Source organism: Silurus aristotelis (genome assembly GCF_946808225.1).
Source record: "Silurus aristotelis genome assembly, chromosome: 12".
Taxonomy (NCBI): Eukaryota; Metazoa; Chordata; class Actinopteri; order Siluriformes; family Siluridae; genus Silurus; species Silurus aristotelis.
The window spans coordinates 22675122-22687985 of NC_139585.1; the positions used below are offsets into that span (position 1 = coordinate 22675122).

General features: G+C 40.1%; 1 protein-coding gene across 1 annotated transcript in view; it reads left to right on the top strand.

The window, feature by feature from the left end:
* Positions 1–2495: 2495 nt before the first annotated feature.
* Positions 2496–12864, top strand: part of arid5b (AT-rich interaction domain 5B) — a 99482-nt gene continuing 89113 nt past the window's right edge. Inside the window, exons 1-2 of the mRNA XM_083556904.1 lie at positions 2496–3250; positions 3837–4091. Coding sequence (XP_083413030.1) covers positions 3230–3250; positions 3837–4091 — 276 coding nt within the window. The 5' untranslated portion in view covers positions 2496–3229. The remainder of the gene's footprint in view (positions 3251–3836; positions 4092–12864) is intronic.

Genomic DNA, 12864 nt, shown 5'->3' on the forward strand with positions numbered 1-12864 from the left:
GTGGAGCACGGAGTGATTTGTCATTAATTTATGTTATCTCCAAAAGGGGGGAGGAGGGGGAAAGGGAAAAAATAGAGGAAAAAAAAAACTGCTGACATGCTTTTTGCTCCTAACCGTAAATTACTAACGGTTAGGTGAGCAGCATTTGAATGCCCTGCAGCAATCACTTCTGCATGAGAAATAAAAATAAAGCGACTTTTTATTATGTCTAGTGTGTCGAGGCGGCGTTTGATTTAGAGAAAGATGCAGTTGAGGACTTTAACAAACTCGAAATGCAGGAAAACAACCATCATACATTTCTCTTCTATTTAGATGTAATAATAAATGTAGAGATGTAGAGTACATCCATCCAGCAAACTATATATATATATATATATATATATATATATATATATATATATATATATATATATATATATATATATATACAGTGAACAAAAAAAAATCAGTTTTCTTTTTCTCCTCTACCAGCTCTCAAACTGCAAATATGCCTCACAGCTCAGAAAGAAGGATTAGGCCATCAATCTACTCCACTCATATTGTCACCAGGCAGGAGAGACCCATGTGGCATGGCACATACCAGAGCGCACGGTCTGTAAGGCGAATTCTTCTTAACGTTGTTGTCATCCTCATTTATTATATCGACAGGCCAAGCAATCAGGAGGGAGAACAATATTTAGAGCCGATCGTAAAAGATGGCATCTCAGCTTTTTTTTTGTGTGTTTGAGTGTGTGCCATAAATAGAGCTCGCAGAAGCTCGACTTCCACGGGCTACATTGTGGAATTTAACATCGGTGACCTGCATGGAGCCATGAAGAGGATAATTGATATGCGTCACGGGATTAAGCGGTCGAGTTTACAATCTGACATGACCCTACGCACTCGATCAAATGTATAAATATAGGCTACATCCATCTGATTACGTCTCCTTTTCCCATCTGCAAAAAATGACTCTTAATATTTGTTCAGGTTTTTTTTCCCAGCTGTCACTTTGTGCAAACAGTCACTAAGTTGTATATGCTAAATGCATAAGAAAGTCAGGCCAAGGATGCAAAGGGAAAGCAAGAGAGGGCAGGGGATGGGCTTAACCTCTAGCGTCAGAGTGTGTGTATGAAAGTGTGTGTGTGTGTGACAGAGCAATGGCTTTCGCCCGTGCAGGATGATTGATGGTGTCGTTGAACACTCTTGCTATTACCGCTCACTGTCTCCAATAAAGGAGCTTAATCATTGCTTGACACACGAACTGCACCATGCCATCCACCAATCACAGGCCTGCCCGGGCTCTTCTATCCACTGCTCATAGGTATCATTTTACACCGATTGGACTTATTTCTAGGCTATTGTGTCATTGCCAAAAACTGAATATAAACACAGGCCATTGAAGATCGAATAGTCTTTGTTTATTTGTTCTTGCGACTTGAATCACTTTGCCTGGAGTTCACTAACACACCAGTGATTATCATTATTAATGACAATAGTACTGTTGTAATGGCTTACTATCATGATCTGAACATTCTCATGCTTAAAGTTTTGTATATACACAAAATATGTATAATAAATCACCTAGAATAAATATATACTATGCATTACTGTAATAACATGAATGATCCACTCTATATAAACTTCAACTATAGAAATACACTTGCTGATGATGTGTATAAAGTTTGTCTTGGTCTTATTTCTTTACTTTTTAATATGATTTTTTTTTAATTCATCAACACCCTCCTGCTCCATACTGTTTAGTACGCTAGTATGGAGTATGCGGGGTTTGGCCGTTGCCATGGCGACGCGCTATTTATATACACATGGCGGATTATTTTGACCCAGCAGTGGAGTGGAGTGTGCAGTTTTTTTTGTTTTTTTTGCTGCTTGGTGGCCATCATTTATCACTTTTTTTTTGTCCTTTTTTTTCTTCTCTTTTTTTTGGTTCCTAAATGTGGTTTAGATCAAATCCGGGACTCAAAATATCCCGTGACCGGCGTGCAGTCCATAATTACAAGGGCATAAAAAAAACAGCTGACGTACATGTCACATCATGTAACGATATAAAACTTGTTCTTCATTGTGGTTTTTTCTCCCCCCTCCTTCTTCTTTCTCAGACTTTAACTCGGAATAAAATACTAAAATCAACTAAAAATGCTCTCTTTTCTTTATGAAAAAAGTGTCTAAACAAATGCACGTTTCCAGAACTAACGTGATGCAATTTTATAAATATGTAATGCTTATACATATATATATATATATATATATATATATATATATATATATATATATATATATATATATATATATATATATATATATATATTTATATTTATATAAATATGTATATGTATTAGGATCATGCAAACTATATATATATATATATATATATATATATATATATATATATATATATATATATATATATATATATATATATATATATATATATAGTTTGCATGATCCTAATACATGCCGCTGTTGGACATCGGGAACGCGCACGCGTTTGGCGGCTCATGAACGCGCCCTGAGCGGCTGCCTCTCTTTCTCTCTCTCTGCATGAAATAAAGGAGAAAACATTTTTGACATTGTAATAATAAAATAACTCATTCTTCCGATGAAATAATTACGGGCATGCTACAGATAGGAAGGAGGAGGGGTGAAAAAAAAAAAAAAAAAACCATGAGCGCAGAAAGCAGAAGTGCGCCGCCGAATCTCTGCAGCTCTGCAGGAAATGCTCTTTCTATTACACATCCAAACGACCTCAGCGCCAGGTCCTTGTAGAGACATAAAACCCCGGCGTGACATTTCGGCTGATCTCGGGGCTCTCCGGGCGCCTCAAAATTACGCTCGCGGGTTAGGTGGGCGCCAGCCGTCCCGTGCGACCGGACCCGTGCGAGGTGCTTTGGCGAGGGGGACGCCGAGTGTTTTTTTTTTATTTTCCCCCGCGTCGCGGAGGAGCAGCGCGGCGCGACGCCGCGCGTCCGGCCCGCGCGGCGAATTTCACGCGCGCCTTTCGCGCGAGAAACCTCCCGAGGGGCGCGCGACCCGAAAGACGGGCGCTGGGCGTAAAAAAAAAAACCTCGCGGCGGGAGCGCGCGTTTCCGACCGCGGCGCCGTTCCCATATTGAGGCTCGGCCGCGGCGTTCCGCGCGCGGACCGCTTTCCCCTTCCAGGACCTGCGGCAATCCATTCAAGCCAACAAGTTTGGAGAGAATGTTGAGTTTAATCAATTCAGAGCGTCGAGATGGAGCCCAACTCACTCACGGTATCATCCGCTTTTATTTCCCTTTACACATTACACACTCACACACCACACACACACACACACATACACACACACACACACACACACACACACACACACACATTTACATCACACACACCATACAAACATACAATGTATATACATTGTAGCGAATGTTTCTCTTTGAGCCGTTATTTTCTTTTGATCTCGAGTCGTTTAAAGGAAACTTGGATCACAAGAAGAAAGAAAACAAACAAACAAAAAAAAAACATCAATCATAATCATAATAATATTAATATTCGGATTTGCTGGTTTTAGATTATATTTTAGAATATAATATTATATCGTGTTATATTGTATTATATTCTATGATATTGTGTTGTATTCCGGATTGGGTCGCGTCGCTGCTCATGTTGCTGTTGTTGTGCTTGAATTAGATAGATAAGTCTAGATAATGTGTTGAATGGAAATGAATGGTGGAAGAAAGGGGGAATGAGGGGGGAAAGAAAAGGAGGAATAAGAAGAAGAAGAAGAGGCAGAAGAAAAAGAAAGGAGAAGAAGGAGAAGGACAAGGAGAAATTCATGACATGTCTTGCTGTTTCCGCAGTGGGTCGGCTCACCTTGTGGCTTGCACGGACCCTACATTTTCTACAAGGCGTTTCGGTTCAAGTCTGAAGCCCAAACCCGAATATTGTCTCTCGGCGATTTTTTCTTCGCGCGCTGTAAACCAGAGGACCCGGTGTGTATAGCCGAGCTGCAGCTGCTTTGGGAAGAAAGGACAACCAAGCAACTTTTATCCAGCTCCAAACTTTATTTTCTGCCAGAAGATACTCCCCAGGGAAGGACGGTCGCTCACGGAGAGGTAATTATTACACAAGATTTTATATATATGTATATGCATGTATATGTTTTATATTCGCCTTCTTGCTTTTCTTTATTTTCCTGCTTGCTTTCATGTTGGTGTATATTATATTATATATTATATATGCATGCTATTATTTGTGTCCGTTTGGTCGCGAGCTGATTTCCTTTTCTTCATGTCATTGAGCTGATCTGATCTGATCTGATCTGATCTGATCTGATCTTCTAATGTCATTCTGATCAGATCGGATCGCGCATATACAGGGCACACTGGCGCTTCATAACCACCTTGACTTCAGTTTATTGTTATTATTAAATTATTAGCGATTTTATAACCCAATCAGGCAATCAGAGAGCATTTTGCAAAATTGCAAATGCATTTGTTGAGAGATCTTAGAGGACTTCTGGTGTTTGTGTGAAAGGAAAGTTGTCACCATAATTTTTTTTTTTGCATGCCTCATCAGATAAATAGACCAGTGCGGAAATTGCGAAAGCCCATGCTAGGTTGTGCTGTTCTCTCTCTCTCTCTCTCTCTCTCTCTCTCTCTCTCTCTCTCTCTCTCTCTCTCTCTCTCTCTCTTTCTGTGAGTGTGTGTGTGTGTGTGTGTGTGTGTGTGTGTGTGTGTGTGTGTGTGTGTGTGTCGATGAGGTAATACAGTATTTCCAGTGCTCTCATAGCCTACACATATTGTCGATCTGGCAGAAAGAGAGACAGAGGGAGCATAATGTGTTGTGCAAAAGAAAGAAAGAACGACGTGCCAGCTTTCTAGGCTTTGTACACTGTAATGTGCATGAATAAATAATGTGTAAAAGAAGAAAATAATAGGAGAGTAAGATGTTTTTTTTTTGTGCACGTGACCGCGGTGGGATTTGATTAATAATGGCAGACTGATAAAAAGCAGCAGCGGAGCGAGAGATGACATTTATGAAGGTTATTGTTTGTCCAGAATGGTGCATGCTTTTCCTGGACGGATCTGAGATGATGGAGGGATAGAGGGAGGGAGGGCGAGATGAAGAGAGAGATGTATATTTGAAGGCTTCGTGCTTTAAACAGATTGGGATTTTAATGGCTCACGTGTCATTGAGGCTCTGCGCGCGACTTGCTGTATGCAACTGGTATTTATTGGTGATGCTGGTGTTTAAAGAGGTGAAGGTTTGCACAGCTAATATCGCTTGCATAATCAAGGTCTAGCCTGCATTTGTGTTTGTGCAGAATGTTTCTGTGTAAACATTTATATACAAAGGAAAAAACTTTCATTGCACGCTGTACAAAACCGCCCAGAGGGGCAGGTCATCATAATCCCCTGTTTCATAATAAGCAACAGGTCCCCCCTCTTTTTTTTTTTTTTTTTTTTTCCTTTTTTTTTTTTTTTTTAACGTGAAGCCTGTATACTAGTTAAACGTCAAGGTTGCGGCGCGGACGCATTAGTGAATGCGCAGGCTGCGCAAACGACGCGCTGCGGCGACCTTGAGCGCGCGCTGTTCACGCAACGTAACGAGGCGGAATGAAGGTGAAAGAAACACACACACACACACACACACACACCTCAATTTGACTTAACGTTCTGTTTGTTCAGTTGATCAGGGACCCTGTCCTCTTTCCAAACAGACACTACCAGTTGCCCCCAACACACACACACACCCACACACACACACACACACTGACTATATATATATATATATATATATATATATATATATATATATATATATATATATATATATATATATATATATATATATATATATATATATATATATATATAGACACACGAACACAACACACACACTGTTGTCTGTCTGCCTAGGTTGCCAGATTGGAGAGACTATTTCCAGCTCAATACCCACTTTAAAACCCAGCCAACTATGTAAACCAGTCCAACTATAGCTGTGCCAAATAAATGTTAAACTATGGACACATTGTAGTTATGGCCCACAGACATGAGCCTAAGCAGGGTCACCAGGTTTGGCTTGACCACCTCCCGGCAAAAAACATACCGACCTAATTCTCGGTAAATCAGCGCAAAGGATGTGACAAATTATATATGTATATATTTTTTTACAGTCGAAATATTCTCACTTAAAAATAACAGGAGAGACGACCCCCCCCCCCCCCCGAAAATCTGGCAACTCCGACTCGCTCTCCTTCACTTATTCATTCACTCACAGCAAGGTGAACTATTTGCTTTTCAAATTTATTACTCATACATGACTGCCCACTGATCTTGAGACAGCAGGCCAGATAGAATTACGAGCCCAAGGACAACTGCTTGACTTTTTATTTTTTATATATATATATATTTTTTACAGCACAGGAATACGGAACGGAGAATTCTATCTGCTTGTTTTTTCGAAGAGAAATCAGTCGTGTTAAGTCATGTGCCTGGCGTGGCCTGTTTGTTTAAGTTTGAGCATTCAGTGTCGATTGTGCAAGGGGAGCGAGGGAGGGAGGGAGGCAAAAAAAAAAAAAACAAGTTAAAGGATACTGCTTTTGTGCTCGTTGTCCTTTATGTAGTTGTTAAATGAGACGTGCAACATTTAAATAACAATGAGGCGCAGTGTCAGCCCAACCACCTGCAGTAAGATGAGCCTGCTAACGCCTGCACCTTCCCAAGGCCAACATGCTCAGCCTAGTGTCCAATTAAATTGCATTTGCATTCACACAAAATAACCCATACTCCTTTACATAAGGTCAAATTGTAATTGTTTGTGGAAAACAGGAACAGCACCGTAACGGAACAATCCCTTTCCTTATTGTTTTTTTTTTGTTTTGTTGCGCCGGCCCAGGAACGTCTCGTCCTGGAAACGAAGGACAAACAGCGACATTTAACTCAATTCCATGCTGCCCCATTGGCAGATAAGCAGCCCCCCCCCCCCCCCTCGAAATGACAGTCTAATGTTCATTGTGTGTGTAAGAGGGAGATCGGTGACACATGTATGCTTTGCTGTGACAATATACTTCCAGATGCAGCTTTGCTGTCTACACCCAGGTGATGTCAGTTCCTCTCTGATTGGAGTTAGTCATTCATTAAAGGACACCAGTGGTGGCTGCGAGCTCAAAGTCTGCAGTATATACAGACACTCTCTCTCACTCTGTCTTGCTATTTATCTGACTGCCTGGCATTGAGCCTACAGAATTTAACACTTAGGCCTTGGGCCTAGAGAGGGCAACATTACACTCCGGTTCAGCCATGTGCAGTTCTTGCGTTGTGGATGCGACTGCTGCGGCTTATTCACGAGCTGTTTTCGGTTCTCTCATTATTTTCCTCTGTGTCTTTTCATCTGAATTGGATCTCTCTTAAAGCGCAAGTTTGTGGCTTTTTGTTGTTGTTTTTGAAATGAGGCGTGTGTGTATGTGTGTTTCTTTTCTATTTCTTCTTCTTCTACTTTGTGTTTCTGATTACGCTCTGGAGGAGAATACTTCTAATTTCAAAAGAGGATTTTTTTTTTTTTTTTTTGGTAGAGTGCACAAGCCTACTCCCATAGCAGCCCCCCCCTAGTATTTAATTGGACCCAGTTGTTCTGCAGCTTTGTTGCTCCGTCGTCCATAATATCTGTGTTTTGGCAAGAGAAAAAGCAGCATCGTCGCTGCAATTGGCTCGAATAGCACTTATGTGACATAAGGGCAGATCTAAATAGGGTTTGCGCATTATAAATAGGTTCCCTATCAGATTCCAGCAAACGCCTCTGTAGTTTGCATAACCGCACGCGCGGAGACACACGGACACTACAGATGGAAAGAGCGCACTTGGATTTGCATATAATCTCCGTCTTGTACAGGGACTGGATCTAGGGAACGGTGTTCATATCCAATAGAGTTACTTCTCCCCACTGTTATTTGGATGACAAAACAGTCGGGCTTGTGAGCGGGGGCTGTTGCAGAGGTGCTCCGTGGCCCACATCCAAATCCAACTTTTGCGCCTGGCTGCAGTCCAACATTTCTGTTTTGGATGCCTGGGACATATTTATAGTTCAAATGAGATCATCAGTCTCTTTCTTTTTTTGTTTCCTTCCTCCCTCCCTCCTCTCAGTCCCCCCTTTCTCGCTGTTTCTCATTCTCTTTCTCTCGCTTTCAGAAGGTAACATTCTTCAACACGAGGTTTACGCCGATGAACCCGTGTTCACTTGTTAAATGGCATGTCACAGTCAAACCGGCTGAGTTACAGACTTCCTCTGTGTAGCCTTCCTGTAATGGTGCTTTTGCATTAACCGTAAATTTTAGCTATCAAGTCTTTACTTGCCTCAAACATCCCCCACCCCAAAGAGATTTCATTTGTTTGTTTGGTGTCATCATATTTCATCGCCAGCCATTATGATGACTTTCATCGAAATTCACACGAATTACGCTTTCCAGTCGAGTATCGTATTGAGCGGAATTTCATATAAACCACTTTTGTTGTAAGCTGAAGGGTTTGGAAAGGGCCAGGCTGCTTTTATAGATGTTTTACAACTGTTTTAAAACCAGAGCACCAATGAATTTTCTATAACACTAGTTCTGACAATATTGCTAGCTGCGTTACTGGTAACACGTCATCGTTTATGTTTCAACAATCCATTCCCTGGAATTCGTATGATGCGTGATGTAGGATTCCCGGGCAAAGAAGGTGGGCCAAGCACCTAATGGGAAAATATGAAGCTTGTTATGAGCTTAAGAACAAATGACTGATGAGGTAATTAGCAAGAATGAAACAAGCTACATGGTATGAGGTGTTTCCTGGATTTCTTTCAATGTCTTTCAAAGACTTGTGGGTGAACTTGTGGTGTGGAATTCGACCTTTTTTTTCGTCGCACAGCAGAGTTCTGGATTATTTATAAAGTGACTGATCTGATGTGAAAGGTGTTTAGGTGCAATTTCGGCTAGTGTGGTTTGGTAGCCTGGAAACCTGATTGAAAGCCATAAACGGGTAGCAAACGTATCGGTGAAGGTAGTCAGCCAGTCATTGAGGCAAGCCCAGGGACTATTGAAGCTCTCATGTAAAATGCTTACATCAGATTTTATTTCTGTGAACATTCTTTGTGACAGTCTCAGTTTTTTTTAGCTTTATACAAATAAAACTGGATTGAAAAAGAGCCAACTTTAGGCCATTCGATGTAGATACAGGGCTTCAACCAGCTGATGATGAGCTGAAACTAGACACATTTTGAAATTTACATCATATCATTTTTTATTTTTATTTTGTGCAAGACTACTGAAGCGAATTTTCCTGTTTCTAGTTTTTTTCCCCCCAACCAGTGCAGAAGTAACTGAGCAAGGGGTGCTTTCATGACGACTTAGCATCTTTTTTTTATAATTTTCTGCCCGATGATTTATTATTAGGATTATTAAAAGCTCGATATTTGGGGCTTGGCCTCATTTCTTTTCTCACCCATAAGTGTACACACTAATAATATGCTAATTATAAGCATATGTTGGCATTTAAAAAAATAGAAAACTTTGAATCATTGATGTTTGCTATAACGAATCGGTTATTTAACATTGTCAGCGCTTTGCTTTCTAATTTCCCAGCTACATTATAGGGTATATTGTGTGTATTTGTTTCCTATTAAATTCAAGAGAGAGAGAAAAAAAGCAAAGCTCAAAAGAAAACTATTTCTAGGTGCTATAATTGTGTATTGCTGTGATACAGGAACTTGTTTTGCAGATGTTTGTCATTAACATTAAATTAGACTATAAACTGTTAAAAAGTACGATGCGCTTTTTTCAAATGAATAAAATAAGCATTTAATTGCTAGAATTTGGTGTCGGAAGCATGAAACGTGCTATAATGCATGTTGTTACTGGACAAACAGTGAAAAGAGTAATATTGCTTCGTATTGGGTTGTGTTTTATTCATATAGTCATGAATTATTATCCTGCAGAAGCACTCCATAATAGTATTTAATGCACAGGCTGCTCGCTTGCTATATTAGCTGTTTTGTTACATCGTTCACCCGAATTGATTTACTTAAAGGTTGAAATTGATTAATCAGGGAGAAAAGGAAGTTAATTTAACTTTCAGCTTCACAAAATAAAAAAATAATACACAGCTCCTGAATCCACAAGGCACATTTTTCATGTTCCTAGGTCAATAATTCAATAGACACGCAAGCAGGTGGACAAATCTGCAATGACCTGGGGAATTCCTGGCGTGACCCGGCGGCTCAGCGGAGTGAGACACACTCAGTGTGACGCTGTCCGAAGGCTTTTGTCAGCCCCCAGTCCCCCCACCGTTAAAGTCTAATTACAAGGACCCGATTGTTATAAACGACAAGCCCGACCTAAAACATGGCGGCTGTTTAATGAACAAAATGAATCATCCTTATAGGTAAACAAAGCCGTATGTCTCTTTCCACTGCGCAGGTACGTTATGTTATTAACGGTATCAATGTCAATATTGCTAGTCACTGCAATGGCAGTAATGAAGTTAAGTTGAACAAAGCTCATCGGCATTCCCCGGGTTTCAGAACCCCTCTGGATCGAGCGTCTGGCTTTAAACCTTGAAGAATTTTGAGCGAGGACCAATTTGCCCTCCTACAGCGTCAGAAGCACTGCTGATGAAGTACCAGTCTCCAAAATCTATACTGTAATGTCAGTGTTTGAGTTGTTCTTTTTAAGTTAGGGGATCAATGAACAAAAATAAATCTATCTATCTATCTATCTATCTATCTATCTATCTATCTATCTATCTATCTATCTATCTATCTATCTATCTATCTATCTATCTATCTATCTATCTATCCATCCATCCATCCATCCATCCATCCATCCATCCATCCATCCATCCATCCATCCATCCATCCATCCATCCATCCATCCATCCATCCATCTAGGTAATTAGACAGACAGTAGACAGACAGACAGACAGACAGACAGACAGACAGACAGACAGACAGACAGACAGACAGACAGACAGACAGATAGATAGATAGATAGATAGATAGATAGATAGATAGATAGATAGATAGATAGATAGATAGATAGATAGATAGATAGATAGATAGATCACTTTATTATTCCAATAGGGAAATACACATATTATAGCAGGACAGAGAGTTCAATGTATTCTAAAACAATTTACATCTTTTTGTCTGTTTGTCTGTTTGTCTGTCTGGGCTCCATAAGCAGAACATGTAAGCAAACATCTGAACAATACATGCATAATAATAAACAAATTATCCACAATCGGTTCTTTATATTAGTATATTATATTCTTTATATTATATATATATATATTCTTCTTTATATTTCTTAAAATTTTCTCAGTAACACTCAGTAGAATGAAAATTGAAAACCTGTAATGGGCTTTTTAATAATAACACAGTAATAATGATAAAATGTAATCAGATTAAAACTGAACAAACAAAACAAAATGTATACAAAAACCCGTTTAGACCTCCGCTCAGTAGATTATTCATATATTCTTCTTCTCGAACTCATAATTGCGAAATGTTGCGAAGTGTCTTAAATAAGATTTGCAGTCGAAGCCAGATCTCAGAGTCTGATCTTCAAAGCATTGTGCACATGATCTCATAGTAAAGTTTGCTGCGTCGCCATTAGGATTAACAGCGTTTGACCCACTTAGCTTTATAGTGCCATGGAAACAGATGCCTTTGCGCTTAAGTGGTTATTGTGCACAGAAGCCTGGGAGTCTCTCGGCCGCGCCGCAATAACTTTAAGGTGCGTTAACTTTAAGAGCCACCGATTGTGTTTGCAGGAAGCAGCAAAAAAACGTTGCTTAGACTGCAGCAACATTCAGACGTCAAGTGGAACGCTGTCTGAACCTCTTGGAATGCGTGTATATACAGTATGTCTTTCTGCATGGAAAATTCAAGAAGTCACATCATAGCCGGGCTGCTTTTATTAAAAATCTTCTTCTGTGCTGTTTGGAACTGTTTGGTGCTCTATGAGAAATAATAATAGTAATTGCATTTACACTACAGACAAAGTGTTCAATCTACTTTGTGTATTTGTGTAAACAAATGAAACCGAACAGATGGAAAATGGTGTAACCTTTTTGTTTGATAATATTAGACGTAATATGTGATATTTGAGAAATGTGACCAAATTCAAAACTTAGAGATATCACACAATTGCAAACACATTTATATATGTATATATGTATAATGGATCTGAGGCTGTTCTTCTATACAGAACCTATTCAGGTCTAGACCTGGGTGTATGCTTTCCTCTTTAGCTAATGATTGGCCCTTGATTCGTGGTTCATATGAAAAAGACAGTTTGGGTGCTTGATTTGACACTTGGCACAAAACAAATGTTTATTGATTAAAAATTCAAGATTTTTTTTCGATATCCGAGCTCTAAAGCGCAGCATTAATCGCGTGTTAATAAAATTTGTGCCGTCAAAATGAATTTGCGCTAATGCATTATTAACGCGTTAATTTCCACAGCCCTGATACACACACGCACGCACGCACGCACGCACGCACGCACGCAGGCAGGCAGGCAGGCAGGCAGGCAGGCAGGCAGGCAGGCATACAGACAGACAGACAGACAGACAGACAGACAGACAGACAGACAGACAGACAGACAGACAGACAGATAGATAGATAGATAGATAGACAATAACCACCACTCTATTGGGAAGATGTTCCACTAGATTTGGGAGTGTGCTTGCGGAGATTTGTGCTCATTCATCCACAAGGCTGTTAGTAGAGTCAGGTACTTATGTAGGGTGCAGTCAGTGTTCCAGTACATCCATAATGTGTAAAGTTCAGAGCTGTATATCAGGCCAAACCATGTAAAACATATCTTCATGGAGCTGGCTTTGTGCACAG